The 17,113-nt window shown below is 35.6% G+C and overlaps 1 protein-coding gene across 1 annotated transcript in view; it reads right to left on the bottom strand.

The window, feature by feature from the left end:
• Window positions 1-210: 210 nt before the first annotated feature.
• Window positions 211-17,113, bottom strand: part of PIK3C3 (phosphatidylinositol 3-kinase catalytic subunit type 3) — a 131,460-nt gene continuing 114,557 nt past the window's right edge. Inside the window, exons 24-25 of the mRNA XM_033087657.1 lie at window positions 8,132-8,257; window positions 211-1,004 (exon numbers count right to left, since the gene is read on the bottom strand). Of these exons, the coding sequence (XP_032943548.1) occupies window positions 990-1,004; window positions 8,132-8,257 (141 nt within the window). The 3' untranslated portion in view covers window positions 211-989. The remainder of the gene's footprint in view (window positions 1,005-8,131; window positions 8,258-17,113) is intronic.

The raw sequence follows: 17,113 nt of genomic DNA, 5'->3' as shown, positions 1-17,113 counted from the left end.
ACTATGCAACATACTAATTTGGAAAGATTATTATTGTGTTGCTTTCCTCATTTGTGTGCATTCCTTTTTTCCCAAAGTTGCATGAGGCAAAAAAGCTAGATGGGTTAGTAGGAATTGTAGTCTTAAAAGACAAAAACATAACTTTGCTTAAATCAGAGTGGATACATTACATTAACAGGTCTAAAGGAATTTGAAAACTACTTTTGCATCAAAAAAATTTTATTTCAGAAAGACAATCTATGCTTAACACGTACATGTAAAAATATCTCAGGCTCAATCCCAAAAGCTGTTCTTGTATTTCTATTTGTCCAGTTATCCAAATATGGCTGCATTTTCATGTCCTGCTTTATGTATTTACAACTTAAAAGAACTGTGAACTATAGGTTTCAAAACAAAACAATATTTATAAGAGAAAATGAATGTTTTATTTGAAATATATACAATTCTTGAACTGTAAAAGAAAGAGTGATATACCATGTAAATCTTTAAGTATTGTAAATCAGGCCAAAACAAATACTGGGGGGGGGGGGTAGGCGGGGGTAGAAAAAACAAAGGAAGACCTTTTCAGAACTGAGACAATTAACCCAAATTCATATAATTAACTGCTTTCCAGATGTGAAGAGATGAGGGAAAACAGAATGTTTCAAACTCAAAGACTACAGTGTTTTACTATTTCAACATAAAATTCCTCCAGAACTCTCATACGTACATGATCCTGGAACAAGCTTCTCACTTCTTAAGTTTATTAGCAATCTGTACATTTGAAAATAAATATATACAATATTTCAAAACAAACTCTTCAAGACCATATTTAAGCAATGACATCCATAGAAACTTAATTCAGCCACCGTGTAACAATTAGGGTAGATGGTATCTTGGAGATTAAAATGTTCTCTTTTTTGCTTGTTACTCTCAAGTCTTCATTCTACACAGATGGCATCTAAAGTAGTTTTCTTACAAGCCAAGCATCTTGATAGGTCAACCCAGTTTCATTTTCTCCAGTACTACAAAAATGAACAATAAATAAACAAATAGAAAATAATTAGCTTCACTGTTCACGAAGAGAGATAAACAATAATCTATAGTTTTAAAACAATGCTTAGAAAGAGATAAACACATAATTCTTTAATAGAAAAAAAATTAGCTAGTTCCAGGCCTTTACAAAAAGACACCCATTAAAAAAAAAGTGAAATAATTACTTTACTAAATGCCATGAAGAAGATTTCAATTGACCAAAATGTGCAAAATTCCTGAGACTTGGCTTAAACATCAGTTTGCATGAGAAAATATTGTAGGAAAGGAATGTTTGCTGACTGTAAGCTCAAGATCACTCATTATTATTACATGGTAGCACATCTAGCACTAAGAAGGCAAAAACCCCAATGAATTCTGCAATGACAGACAATATTTTGAGACATGTACACATATCTTGGGGCAACATTTTTTTTTTTTTAAGAGTGTTTTTCCAGGACCCATCAACTCCCAGCAAGTCATTGTTTCAATCTAGTTGTGGAGGGCACACCTCACAGTGGCCCACGTAGGGATCAAACCGGCAACCTTGTTGTTAAGAGCACCTGGCTCTAACCAACTCAGCTAACCGGCCGCACCACCCCCTTTTTTAAAAAAAAATTTTTTATCGGTGCAACATTTTTAGAGAGACTGTGAAAACCGTAGTTTATTCCAAAGAGCCCTTCCACAACTACTTCATTCCACAAACCACATTATTCCATAACCACTTCATTCCAGAAATGGTGTCAAACAAAATCAAAGGCAGTAGTCCTGAAAGAGTAAGACAGGCCCAGTCAAGGGTTGTCTTGGGGCCAACACGTTAACAGTGTTCATTGTTAAAATATCAAGTAGAAATGAAATAAATCAACATTTTCAGCACCTATTTTGTGCTGGGCACCCTTACCACATTATCTCATATAAGGCTTATAAAGAAGTTATCTATGATACTGCCCTCTCTTATTTTCTCTGGAATTTAGCATTCACTGAAATTGAAGGAAGGCTACCTATTACTTTTGAGGACTATTTAGTTAGCAAAAATAATCAGTAATAGTTAATGGTTGTCTTTAACATGTACGGCTGCTGTCAGTCTCTCAGTACAGACAACTCTCATCATTTTATTTGGGTAAACATACACTGAGTGAATGCACATCGCAAATGCCCTCCTGTTCAATAACATACATACCGGCTTTATCTTGGAGGGATTGAGAATGCCATTTATGTGTAACCAACCTGTTTCATGATGGAAAAACCCTCACTAACAAATGTTTGTGTGTGCGCACATGTGTGCATATGTGTAGAAATGTGAAAGATGCTGACTGATTTTAATTTAAAGTGGCAATTCTAGAAAGAATATGGCAAGATTTACTTTTAATGCTAATAAAAGGAATGTCATTAAGAAGCTGTTTCAATGCTTTCTTAAAGGCAATATCAGAGAAAGTAAAAGTAAACTTTTCAAACGGTCTTTAGCACAACGCACACATTTAATCGGTGCCTACTACGTGCCAGGAACTGTTTAGGTTCTGTGAGAGACCCCAGGTTACTTAAGACGAAATGTTTATATATAGAAAGAGTAGTACCACACAAACACACACACACAGTTGGGCAAATGAGTGGGGAACTCACTGTAGGCAAAGAACAACGGTGTACTGAGTGGTGAGGAGGAACAGTGACGGGTTAATGGGCAGGAGGAACTGTCATGGGGGTAGCTCATTAGAGCTACACAGAAAAGGTTCTTTGTCAAGGCTGGTGGAAGATAAAAATTAAAAATGCAAGTTAAGGGCAGCCAGTTTGCTCAGTGGTTAGAGTGCAGTGCTCATAACACCAAGATTGATGGTTCGATTCCCACATGGGTCAGTGAGTGAGCTGCGCCCTCCACAACTAGATTGAAAAAACGACAACTTGACATGGAGCTGATGGGTCCTGGAAAAACACACTGTTCCCCAATATAAATTTTTAAAAAAATGGAAAAGAAAATTCAGGCTAAAGTCAAATTGTGAAGGGTCCTCACTGACATGTTAGGAATTCTAAATATCCTGAAACAATTAAAAACTGCAAATGTGTGTATGTACCTTTGTATGTGTGAGAAAAACGCTCTTAGTGAACAGAAGGTCTCTGATACATCTCCTAAATACTTCAAAGTGTCTATGTCTGTTGAAAAAAAAAATGTCATAACTGTGTAGCAGAGCCAGTCTCAATTAGTGACCACCCTGGACATTGGAAGAATTTATATAAAGGGGTTTGATGTAACACAGAGGAGCAGGAAAACAACAGTGTAACAACTAACTGTATAAAAAAGTTATTGAAGTAAACAGGGAAATCTTACCATGGATTACATTCAAGCGTTTGAAAACGTTCCTTAGAGAAGTTAATAAAATTAAACTTATATGAATGAAAAATAAACTGCAGCACATTTTAGTTGAAAATTATGGGACATTCTGCTGACTGTTGCTATTACAATAATTAACTGATCTTAAGACCTGAAGACATTTGTAATGTAGCAAGTGCCTGTATTATGTTTTTATACATTATGGGTTTTGATGAGCAGTTGTGTAGCAGTGCTGGCTGCAATGAAACAAGGGCACATGTAGGTCAACAAAATTCAAGCCTGGCTTTTGGCCAATGTGCACAATACATGTTATCCCATATTTATCTCGGATTAACTGTTCCCAATGCCTCCTTTTGGTATCATACTATTGGCTGTTTGCACAGCTGATTTTTATCTTTTGGTAGTCAGATGGGTGACTTAGGAGAGAAAAGATTAAAGGTCATTTTTTATTTTGAAATTTACAAATGTATTTTCAACAACTAGCTAGTCACGACAAAATGTATTCCTATCTAATAAAGCTTAGATGTACACTGAGAAAAACATTGTTTAGAAACTATTGTCTATTTCTACAACTCACGGTTTGGGTCTGAATCTGGATTTTGTCACCTATTAACCTTGAGACCTTGGGCAAGTTATTTAATCTATCTAAGCCCCAGTTTTCCCATCTGTAAAACAGCTCTGGTGACACACCTACTTCGCAGGTGTGAGGATTAAAAGAGATGATGCAGAGAAAGCACTTTACATGATTCCTGGAGCATTTATGTGCTCAAGAGGCTGTTATTATTGCTATTACTGTTGTTTCTGTTTTTGTTCATATTCCTCCCAGGATACTTGGAATAAATTAGGGATAGATCTGGGACACAAAATGATACAAAATAGGTTTGTATGATACACTGGTATTATGTTATTATTTAAGCCACTGGTCTGGGAATCATCTGATTCTTCAGAAAATCATTTACTAAATTAAAAACAACACACACAAAAAAACCCATTTGATTTAGAGAAGAATTTCTATTTGGCCATAGAATTCAATACTTTGTGTTTTATTCAACGAAACAGTTTACATTGCTGTTCTTTATTCCTAATGGTAAAATAAGGTCCATATAATATAAGCTTGGAAATGATGCTCTATTCTCTTCTCCTCAGGGCACCGTTTGCATCGACGCCTTCTCCAAGTAGATGAGAGAATAGTGCAGTTACAGTGGAAACATTTACACTGGGTTTAGGTCAGCACATAAAGGTAAAACAGGAATATAAATAAACAAAATTACCCAAGAAAAGCCCTTCAGAAAGCAACATGTTAGACACAGACATCTCTTAAAAAGTCCACAACGGGATGTTTTCCCCCTAGTACAGTACTGATGCAAAAACAAAAAACAAAACAACAGAAAAAACCCGTTTCTTTGTTTGAGCAGCCGATGGGGAAGAAGGCTTGCACTTGAGAGGCCATGTTGCACAAAACAACATGAGCCGGCAATACTGGAGTCACATTTAACATGGTTAAGATGTCATGTCACAGGAGGCACTTGGGATCAGAAACACTCCTGAGAGAGCGACATTTATTAGAGGACATATGCTCTTCAGGGGAAATGTCAGGCAGAATATAACCACACCATTTTCCTTCTTTCATTGTTTTTTTTTTTTTTTAATCCATCTCCCACCCCCTGCTCCCAAGTACATATAGTTAAATTTTCTTCAGTTAAAGGCACATAAGATATGACTACACATTCACGTGCCCTCTGCCTGGACCTGGGCTTTTCCTCTTTGAACACCATAAGGGCTAAGGAGGGATTGTTGCCAAACGGACAGCAGTGATGTATAGTTAGTTCCTTGAGCTGGAACTCAGGTTCACTTTCTATACCCAATCTGTTCTTATTTTTTTACACTCAATCTGCAAAAAATACATCTTTAACATCAGTTACTCTACCAAGGTTCAGTTAAAGTGATTTAATAAGTATTAAGATTAATGGAAACCACACCCCATTCTCCACACTTCTACCATCAATCAGTGAAAAGAGAAACAGGCAGGTTAGAAAAAAAGAAGAAAGAAAAAGGGAAGAAATGGGCTGCAGTGTGAGAGATTACCACTGAAAGTTCTAGTTTTAGACCAGTTGGTGACCCAAACAGAGTGATCTTTACCTTTTTTGTACAGGTAAGACTAGAAACCCCTTTAAAGATCACTTCAGCAGAGAGAAGAGTTCCGCTGATGTAATTTCAAAGACAGAGACCCAAATTAAAGGGTTTTTCAATGGAAAATTTGTAGCACTAATACGTAAGTGTTGCTAAGCAACAAATATTGCAGTGTTTAATCTCTATACTTCCTAGGAAATGGCATGATGGAAGAAAATTTTAAAAAAATTAGCATTTTAACATCATAGTTGGATCTGACAGATTTTGTCTTCTTTTAGAATATCAGTTCTTTTATGCTGACACACTATAACTTTTCTTAACATTTGGATCAGTCAACCTCCACTTTTAAAAAAAAAACTGGGTTCTACAATCCATAGTGATTACTAGGAATGCACTAAAATTAGCATAAGTCAATTACCAATAGGCACCCTTATAATAAATGCTATGAGTGGCAAAATAAAAGATGTCTGTTATCAGAAGCTGAGTGTGCATGTGACGTATTAGTATCAATACTAAGTAAATATATATAGAAATCTGAGTTTCAGAAAAAAAATCAACTTTAGAGATTAGTTAAGAACCAGGTATGCTTCTGTAATTTGACTAGACTTATGGGAAACGAATACTTTCTTTAGCATCTCCTGTGCCCTTCAATGCCTAGCAAGTTCCAATGAAATTTAACCACCTTATTCCTATTTTGATATTGTTTCAGTGGCACAATTTATGGGCACAGGTGACATACTTAAGGAAGCATTTTCAAGTTAATTTCTTAGGATAGTGAATTTGGGATTCTGGTGAAGAACATCTGCTCAGTAAGCTAGGAAACCACCTCAGTCTCCTCATCCATAAAAGATGATAATGCTCAAACTCCCTTTGATGGTTACAGTTAGAATTACAGGATACCAAGAAATGGGGAAGCACTATATGAAGTACAAACTTCAAATAAAATGAAGCTACTGTCCCAGGTATTATCCCAAATAATGTGTCAGTCATTATAAACTAGAGAGCTGAGATATGATCTATAAAACTTACCTGCGTAAATACCCTAGCCGCGTTGAGCCCGCACTCTGACCAGTCTGGGAGGATGGTGCTGCTGTCCTGAACTGGCTGGAGTCGCCCAGGTATTTGCTCTGGACTTTTCTATTCATCACGTTATTGACTTGTTTTTCTACACTATTTTCTTATCAAGAATATATCCTAGTCCAAAAAAATCTGCAACCGCGGCCAAAGTAATTTTAAATAATAAATTATCCAGGATTTCTGTGTCTTACTGTGTTTCCCCGAAAATAAGACCTAGCTGGAATGTGTCTTTTGGAGCAAAAATTTAATATTAAGACCCGGTATATTGTGTTGTATTGTATGGTATTGTATTATATTGTACAGTATTATATTATATTATAAAAACCGGGTCTTACATTATAGTAAAATAAGACCGGGTCTTATATTAATTTTTGCTCCAAAAGACGCATTTGAGCTGATTGTCCGGCTACGTCTTATTTTCGGGAAGGCACGGTATTAGGTGAGTGGCAGTTAAGTCTTCAAAGGTGACACACCTAAGTCCCCTGCTCTCTGCGTTCCTCGCCTCCCAGCAAGAGGCAGAATGTGTTTCTTCCTCCTGTGAGTCTGGCCTGCCCTTGTGACTTGTTTTAAGAGCACTGCTGCTCTCCCCCTCCCATCCCACTGGGGAAGCCAGCTGCCATGCAGTGCAGCTGCAGCTCCAGCTAGACCGCCGCATGGTGAGAATACTGTGAGCCCAGGGGAAGATCAAAATTCAAAATTCAACGTACGGTTTCTACTGAATGTGTGTGACTTTCACACCATCAAAAAGTTGAAAAATCTTATGTCAAATGCTCATAAACCGGGGACTGTCTATAGATTAAAATGTTAGTAGTCAGAAAATGACAGGAAAGGATCATTACAGAAATGGTTCAAGAAACTGACGAGGCTTGATGACATAGTGGATACTGGCTGAGGGAGAAGTCCAAGCAGACAGGCTTTGACCTTGGGTAATTAGTAACAGTATTATTAACTGAATGTGTAAAGTCAGGAAGGCATTCCTGACAGGCGTGGGAAGGTATGGGAGAGGAATGTGGCCTAATTTTCCCGTTTGCTAACCTTTTTTATAATCATTCTCATTACGAAATTCATAATTAATATAGGTTTTAAATCTGAGGTTTATCAACATTGGCTAGTGTGAAAAGGTCTTCCCTGAGACATTTGTATGGAAGATTCTGCTAACAGTCAGTTTACGGATAGACTGTCTCAGTGTGTGGTGCGCACTGCTTTTCTCAGCTTCCAAACTCCTTTCCCAGCAAGTCACCATTCCCTAAAACCCAACAAGTGTTGAAGTTTCACTTACCAAAGCCTCTGCTAGACCCCAAGTCACTCTCAAGAAGGCTTTATAATCACCACTGACTACAAAGAATGGATACACCAGGGTTGACGTGAGCTCCCAATTTACTACACAATTTCACATCCCAGTGAAATAAGAAAATTCCAGTGGGATGTTTTAGACTTAATCGTGCATGGAACATATTCAGATCAGCTGGCTGGTGAGATGTTTAAAAAGGCTTGACCGAAAAAAACAGAAAAGATACCAGTTGGCAGGAGAAAAGTATAGCTCTGCAAGGATTCTGGGGAACGTGGAGAAGCTGCGATAAAGGCACTGACCTGGGCGAACTTGTGAATCTGTTCCACCACAGCAGCAAACAGAGCATGGACACTTTCATCAATCAGACTCTGCATGTAATGCACCGCCTCTTCATCGGACAGGTCTAGTCGGAATTTATCCTGAACCTACAAGGTTACAGTCTGTTAGTCTTTTGAATAAAGAAGAACGGACATATTTTGAAGAAACAGAATTAAACTGATGTAGGCATTACAATAGATTATGAGCTATTTCTATTCCCAATAAATGATTCACAACTTATAAAGAGTTCGGAATGCTATTCATTTGAGTAGGGAAGTTTGTTTCTGCTATATGTTCTTTATATCACCCTATCCTAGTTGCCTGCAAACGTTTTTTAAGAAAAAGAAAATATGATTCTGTTAGGCCCTGCAAATTCAAAAGTAGATTAAAAAAATAAACACATAACCCTGTTCTTTTAACTCAGAAGTGTGCTTCTTTTTTTTGCATATCAAATCTAGAACTACCATATAAGTTAAATTGTGATTTTTATTAACAATCGCCTTTACATTTTCCCTTATTCACTGTGAAATATATAGGAAGGTGAGATTACATTAATATTCTCCCTTCCCTCACTGCCTATACAAGAACAGGAACTGTGTCTGTCATTGGCAAAATAAACTGAACTACACCTTCTAAAATGTCTCCTTGCCTATACTCGTTCCCTGTGCTTCAAAGAATGACTTCAATTGGCCCATAATTTCCAAAGAGAGAGGGATTTTTCTTTAGGTTCATATTTAAAGTTACAGTCGATTCTCAATTAAGTACTAGAAAAATTAGTAGAGATATAAGTGAGAATGGTTCCCTAAAATATAAAAGTCAGTGTTACTGAATGACTACTTTGTGCAAAGCACAATACATGCAGGATTTCACTTGACTCTCAGATGGCTCTGAGGTAGACAGTATCTTCATCTATAAGATGCAGAAACTGAGGTACAGAGAGGTACAAAGCCAACCCGGGGATCCTTAACTGATGATAACAGGCTCACGCTTCCAGACAATGTCACAGCACTGCACATAACCATTATACTCGACTTCTTTCTCTGCCTATAATGACTCACATCTACGTCTGAAAGACAGGCGAAGAAAAAAATGGGATTTCCAAGTGGATAAAAAGTAGTCCACACTTAGTAGTTCTCTTTAAAGTAAAACTACTAGAAAACTAGGAAAGGACAGACATAACCGATGGCTCTAGCTCAGCATCCGTACCCCTTTACTGGATTGAAGGTATCAGATGATCTGACAGTTCTGCAGGCTCAGGATAAGTGAGTAAAGGAGAGGTAGACATATAAAGTGAAACAAATTTCTGTAGAGTAAGATCTAAGGATATATCTTCAATGAACTAGCTCTCCCATTTCTGGATCCCTGTTAATGACAAACATGTTCCTTGAATTTAATCCTTTATTTCCCTTTACTTCTAATTAGAGTGATCATGTCTTGACAATTTTGGAACTATTTTTAAAGACATCAAAAAACTACAAAGCAGGACAAATCAAAATAAAACTTTAGCCCCATTTATCATTACTTGCATTCTTTTATAAGTGTCTGAATTACAAACAGATGATATATGTATTTGGCATACAAAGAAAACGTGATTTGTCAAATATGAAAAAAAATTTCTTTTATAACAAAGGTTAACTGCGTATAAACGGTTGACTTGATATCACATATACTGACTTTGTTATTGTACCCTACGTCCTTAAGGTTCTAATCATTTTCTTCAGGCTACATTCTCTGTTCTTCAGATTATGTAATTTTTATTGATTCATCTTTAGGTTCACTGACTCCTCCTAATGCCATATCCAATCTGCTTTTAAAGCTATCCAATGAATATTTCATTTTAACTATTATACTTTCAGCTCTAGAATTTTCGTTTTGTTTTTCAATCCCTAGTTTTTATTTCTCTGTTGAGAGTCCTATCTGTGCAATCATTATGCATTTATTTTTCCTTACGCCCTTGAAAAGATTTGCAATAGCTTATTTAAAGTCCTTTTCTAGTAACTGTCACATCTAGGTCATCTCAGGGTGAGGTTCTACTGAGTGCTTTTTTTTCATTGACTGTGGGTCACATTTTTCTGTTTCTTCCTATATCTAGTGATATTTTATTAGATAGTTTTAATGTGATAGAGATTCTGAATCTTGTTGTATTCCTGTGAAGATTCATTTAAGCGGGCAGTCAACGTGGCAGAAATCACATCCAAACTCTGTCCTCCCATTGGTAGTCAACAGCATAAAACTCTGCTCAGTGCTTTAAGCTTCTGGCCACTACTCCCTGCTCCCCTGGGACCAGGGTGTCTGTATAGTTTCAGTCAGTCAGGATTTGGGACAATTTTATATGCAGATGGGGGGCGGGGTTCACCACCTCTGTAACTTTCATCTTTCCAGAACTGTGCCCTAACTTCTGGGCTATCCGTTGGCCCCTCATTAGGAAGTCTGCACCCAAAACAATCTGGAGATTGTCTTCAAGTAAAAGGTTACAAACTTGCAAATCTCAGCCTCCACAGTTTGTCTTTCAAGGGTAAATACCCTTTTTTGGTTATGCCTGTTCATGGTTACTCCTCAGTGCTTCCAAATGACATTTTATTTTTTGTACAATATTTAAAAATAGCTATCCGGATCAGTGTCCTTGTCTTTGAAATCGGGTACTCCAATGCTCAGAAAATTGGGGATACACCAGAAGATCGAGGGAAACAAGTTAATATTCATACTGTCAATTTATCCTTCTTGTAAATACAACCACCACTCTAACATCCCCTAGCAACCTTGTACCATATTTGAACCATCTCAACCACCAACCATTCACAGGAAACACAACAGCTTCTCTGCAAGACAGTCAGTCACTCAGCCATCAGTGGGCCACTATCTACATTTTGAGGAGCCCATTTTACCATTATCACTACCAGCTCTTCAAATTATCTAAAAGTGCCAGTGAACATGTATTCCTTCATTTTAGTCTTGCTTTTCTGAGTTACTCATATAAATTTACCCTTTTTTTTTTTTTGTAACAGTTACCAAACCTATAAAGATCCTGGTAACACCTTCCTCCCATTTTTCTGTCAGCATTTATACATCCTGACTCTGTGGTGTGTCTGTATTCATCTTAAAGTTTAAACACTGTTTAGAAATGTTATAGAATATGGTGGGACTAATGATTTTCTTCATCTGTGTACTACATTTCCAATTGATTATAAATTTTACAGGCTTTTATATTAGCCACATACCAGTTGGTTCTTATTAAGCTTGAAATCAACTGGAAGTTGAACAGCCACCAACGAAAAAAATCACTTGCTGTATGTGCCATGATGAAAGATTCCCTGTTACTGTTAAAAGCTTTGGAAGGTTTTTAATACGAGGTATGTGATAAAAAAATACAGTGAATGCTGTTGCCAAGTGCCATCCAACAGAAAGGCAGCGATCTTCAATACGGGACACGCTGTGTCGAACCTTAGTAAGAGTGTGTGACAAGTTTCAACTTGTTCAGTGTAGTCAGTTGGGTGTGGGCTACAGTTGAGAGCAGTGTTTTAAAGTGTGTCGTAAACCATCCTCCATGATGACAACGCTCCATGTCACAAATCGCTTCTTGTATATGACAATTTCTGTCAAATACAAACATTACAGTGTGTCCTCATCTACCTTATTCACTGGATCTAGCACCGTGTGAATTCTGGCTCTTCCCCAAAGTCAAAATGACCATGAAAGGTAAACGTTTTGAATCGATTCAGGACTCGAGGCAGCCACGACAACGCATCTAAAGACACTCAAGAAAAAGGACTTCCAGAACTGCTTCAAAAAGGGGCAAGGACGATGGGATAAGTGCATTCGAAGTGAGGATTAATGGCAATGTGTCTTTTACTGTAATAATTTTTTTTATTTAAATATTCACCATATTGTTTGATCACACCTCGTATAGACCCTAGCCTTAGGCAGTTGGAACTAAATGAGGCAAAATAAAATAATTTCAATTTTTCGGTTCTTATTTTAAAACCAGTCTCTTATTTTTAAACATGTAATGATATTAGAGATCAGGTCACTTCCTTCTTGGTTTCTAATTTCTAATTCCTAGATGATAAAAATTAGTGATTATCACTCTGTCCTTTTAAAGCCCTCATTTATAAAGTGAAAGTAAAATCCATTTCATACATTTTATATAATCTTTATTGAAATTTGACTTACAAGTAGAAATGAACCGTTATATTTAAAGACCTATCTTTTTAAAGCTACCAGAATCTACTCAGTTTTCTCTTTTACTTTTGATATTCATTCTTATTGTAATTCTTAATACAGAAAAAACAATCTAGACCAAAAATTCAAACTTCACATTATCACTTTACGTTTGGATATCTTATCTTTAAAAGCGTAAAATACTGGTAATATTAAAAAAAAAAAAACTGAAAATAATTTTATGGCGTATTATAAGCATGATTTCAAATCTTGAAGTTATAATTTTCTAAAGACAGTCTCAAATAACATCCTCTTTGCCAATAACAAAAAGGACAGATTTTACATGTGGTTGCATCATTATTGTATTGGACTATGGGAGAGGTTTTAATCAGGAAATTTTGTATTGTATCTAGCCTATAAATACCGCTATTGTTATTTATTTACCAAAAGGCAGCCTAACTTTCCTAGTCCAACACTAAAGGGTAGTGTAACCTCTCAAATTGTGCTGGGGAGGTAATTATTTATTCTCTTGAATTATTAGGCTATTGTCTACTAAGTTATCTACCTGCTCATTTCAATTTTCCACTCACAATAAAATAATGATGTAAGAGTTAATGTGAAACATTGACAAAAAAACCATTTCTCACAAGATGCTGTAACTGGCAAAATCTGCATGCTCTACAGACTATCATTCAAGTGAAATGATTCTAGAAAGGTTGTAATTAATAAAACATACTTGCTACTCAATTAGCCCTTCCTAGCAAGTAATAGAAAGTCTCTGATATATCTAAATCTCGTTTTCAGCTACCATTTTTACACTTAGTACCTTTTAAGTAGAGAGAACATTTTTTATTGTAGCCCAACACTACAATTTTCTGAAAGAAGATTTACTAAATATACGTCCTTGGCAGCATAGCATTTTAAAAAAAAGCACGGGCATTTCTCACCAGAGGTATCCACTGTAATAGACACAGTCGTGGTGCCAACCTTAGGCAATCAGAGTAGTGTTCCTAAAGTTAACTGAGTTCTTTGTATTTCAACGAATTACCAGTTGCTGATGTCCAATCAAGTATTCATATCTGCTACAAAGGACAAAATCTGATTTCTCTGTTTTCAAAATGGAGACCTGTCATGTCATTTTTTTCTTTTAACTTCATGGACCTCAATTTGGATACTTAAAAAACAAAACAAAACTGGAGATTCAATAGCATAGTTTTCTATTGAAATTTTAGTACCCTTATACTTACAAGTTAAATGAAACATTTAACGATTATCAAATACAAATAAAGAGCAACACGTTTTCCTATATTTTAAAACTACATATATTTTTCCAATCTGTCCTTGAGGATTTAACATATTGATGTGAAAAGACAGACAACCTGAAGAAACACGATCCTGGCTATTATATCTGCTCTCTGATAAATATTGGATGACAGATACTTTCCTTTTTATACTTCACACTTCTGGCAATGAGACATAACTCCCTGTGCCAGAAGATTCTTTTGGGAACCATAACGAGGAATTATTGAAGTATGTAGAAGCATAAGTAACCTCATCCAGCCTGTGATCTGTGACTCTACTCAGTGGTCAGACCAAACTTGTGAGAGGTTAGGGGAGCTAACAGCTAAGCAAGGGTCTCCCACAGTCTTCATATGCTTTGCACATCGAAGGGGCTGCCAAGCAAAACATGAGACCTCCTTTTATTTCTAAAGGACAATGTACTAAAGGTGAATTTGAACAAAATAAAACCCATAGATTTAGCCTGAAGTTCTTGAACCACACTGGAATTGCACAACTTTTAAATTGCAAGTTCTATGTGCATGCACACCCACAAACACATCCATATCCCCGACCCCTAACACGCCAATTAGTACTATTAAATGTTGTCTTGGACAGCGTTTTGATGAGCACTGATCTTGCACCCACCCACATTTACAGGTGTATAGAGCCATTTCCCAAACAAAACACAGCAACACATTTGTAGAGAAATTATGTTGTTTTTATAAGGAGCACAGTGATTTCATTTATACCTAATCTTTACCCTTTGTCTTTGAAAGCTCAAAATACACTATTTCGAGACTAATTTAACATTCACTAACACAGAAGAAGGCTTTTGCTTAAAATAATTTAGTGTTTAGCATCTCTGAAATAATAGTAACTTTCATTAAAATAAAAAGCAGACATTCCCCTTTAAATTTTTCTTATTCAAAGTATTAGAATTAGCAAAATGTTTTGCCTTGTATTCATTTCTTAATAATTTAATCACAAAAGTAATTACAACAAAGGAACAATTTTCAGTCATAAAGGTGAAAGGAAGAGTTTTAATCTAAATATTACTTTTTTGCTGTGTTCATTTCATTACTTGAGCTGTATTAGAATAAAAAAACAATTCCTTACTTGAAAAAAAACAGAATTTAATGTAGAGTAATTAAAAAGAAAAATGATGAAAACTGAACCCCCATTCAACAACTGCTGAAAGAGAATCAACGCTGTAAAGAATTGTTTCTAATAAGACACATGAATATTATTAAAGAAAAAAATTTACATTGCCAAAATTCCATGAGAGTGGACATTATGGATTGCACATTTATTAATCTTCTAGGTACCAAAGGTAATTTAATTTTACAGGTCATTTGAAATAGATCTTCAGGTAATTTTTAGCTGCCTGTAATATATAATTTCTTTCTTTTAAAGCTTAGCAAAAAAAAAAAAAATCAGTTTGAAGAACAACACAACCAATTAATCTTTCAACACAGAAGAGTATTATCTCATCAAACTACTTTGAAAAAACTTGTTACCAGTTTAAAAGGTTTCTTTTTTATTATTGATTTAAAGCAGGGGTGTCCAAACTGTTTTCAACGTTTTTCACCAAGGGCCATACGCGGTAAAATACACAAACAGCCGGGCCACTCACTCGAGGTGAAGGACGTATTGCCTCACCTGGTTTATTTAAGGAAACTAAATATATTTTTGGAATTTGCTGCGGGTCAATAAAAAATGGATTGCGGGCCGCAGTTGGCCCACGGGCCGCAGTTTGGACAGCCCTGATTTAAAGGAATACACAACTGAAAAAGCATTGTTAAGTGGTCACGTTTATCCATTAAACTAGTTCTCCTTTCCCTTAACCATTTTTTTCTAAATAGAGATTCGTATGTATCAAAAAGTTCAGAAAAGTTTTAAACTCCTTGAAGGCATAGGTAACGGTCCTCTTTCAACACACCCTTCCTAGTAGCAAAGTTAATAATTTGCTGGGGAATATATATGTTTTTTATCCCAAATATTTTAACTTTTCTTCATTTACTAGTACATTCTACAGAATCTGACTAAGAAGTCTCATTTCCATACTACAGGTTTATAAAATAGCTCCCTTCAATTTATTCAAAAGAGCTGACACACACCTTGTCAGTGAGGCCTTTTGCTGGCTACCAAATCTAAAATTTCCAGCACCACTACCAACCCAGTATTTCATTTCTTCTCTCTTATTATTGTTTTTCTCTGTAACAATGATCACTACAAATATACCATATACTGGGGTTGCCAAAAAAATGTACACACATGACTTGTATTCCTCTTTTGTTATCGGTATATATTGAATATTATAATTTTAATACAGTTTTTCCTTTCTTAAAATGTGTACACATTTTTTTGGCACCCTCTGTATTTTACCTACTTACTCTTGTTTTCTGTCTATTTCCCTTACTAGAAGGTAAGTTTCATGAGGACAGGGCATTTTGTTTTATTATCACAACACCTCAAACATTGAGACAGTGCTTGGCACATAACATACAGCTCAATAAATTCTGTTGCACGAATGAATGAAGTATAAAGGATATTCATGGAAAGAATATACTCAAGTTGTGGGGAAAAAATTACCTTTGGAATAGAGGAATGCAGGTGAGTACAATTCAACACTAACTGTATTTTTATTCATTAATAAAAGAAGATTTAATAGGGCAAAATGTTAATATTTGTTAAATATGGGTTGTAATTAATGGATGTTTGTTATATGAGCATTCATATTTTTTATGACTTAAATATTTCATATAAAAATTATTTAAAAAAAACTAGTATAATCAGTTTGCTCATTGTTGGAAATTAATCCATCCAATTCTATTAGCACTATAACACTTTGCTTTTATCAATATGTGTTATTTTTATTAGACTACTGGGATAATAGTGCTCTAAATTATTAAAGGATTAAAACAACTTCTGAACAAGCTTCTCAAAGCACCAAGCAACAAGCAGCAGGCACACTGAGCCACGACCCGTTACTCACTGATGTTTGTGATCAAGGAGTACATTTTAAACTGTGACCCTATCTCACATTTTGAGGCAAAATTGCATTTTCTAAGATATAGGCAAATCAGAATAACAAAAATATATATTCCATATATAAGTAATTAGATTCCAAATAAAATTAAACAAATTTGATATATACTAAAATAAGTTATAGAGACAGGAAAATATTTTTGCACATTGTTATGATTACTCAAATAATTTGAATAATCTGTACCTTCCTGAAGCCTTCATTCTCAAAAGCGCTACTCTGTTTCTAGCTGGCTTCCATTCATGAGGCCAATGTAAAAATTTTCCAAGTCGTAACACTACAAAGTAACGTCAGCAATCATTATTTCATCAAAGTATAAAAATCTACTTCTACTTCATTAAAAAGCCAGCCAATATGAAGCAAATTTTAGCCTATTCCAGCATAACTTTCCAATATTATAATGACTTTAATGTCAAATTTATGTTGCAATTGATTACTTCATATTCTTGATAAAACAGCAGAAAACAAAGAAACCTTT

This window comes from Rhinolophus ferrumequinum, chromosome 19 (genome assembly GCF_004115265.2).
Source record: "Rhinolophus ferrumequinum isolate MPI-CBG mRhiFer1 chromosome 19, mRhiFer1_v1.p, whole genome shotgun sequence".
NCBI classification, from domain to species: domain Eukaryota; kingdom Metazoa; phylum Chordata; class Mammalia; order Chiroptera; family Rhinolophidae; genus Rhinolophus; species Rhinolophus ferrumequinum.
Note: the sequence above shows the minus strand (reverse complement) of the source record. Positions and strands in the feature narration are given on the sequence as shown.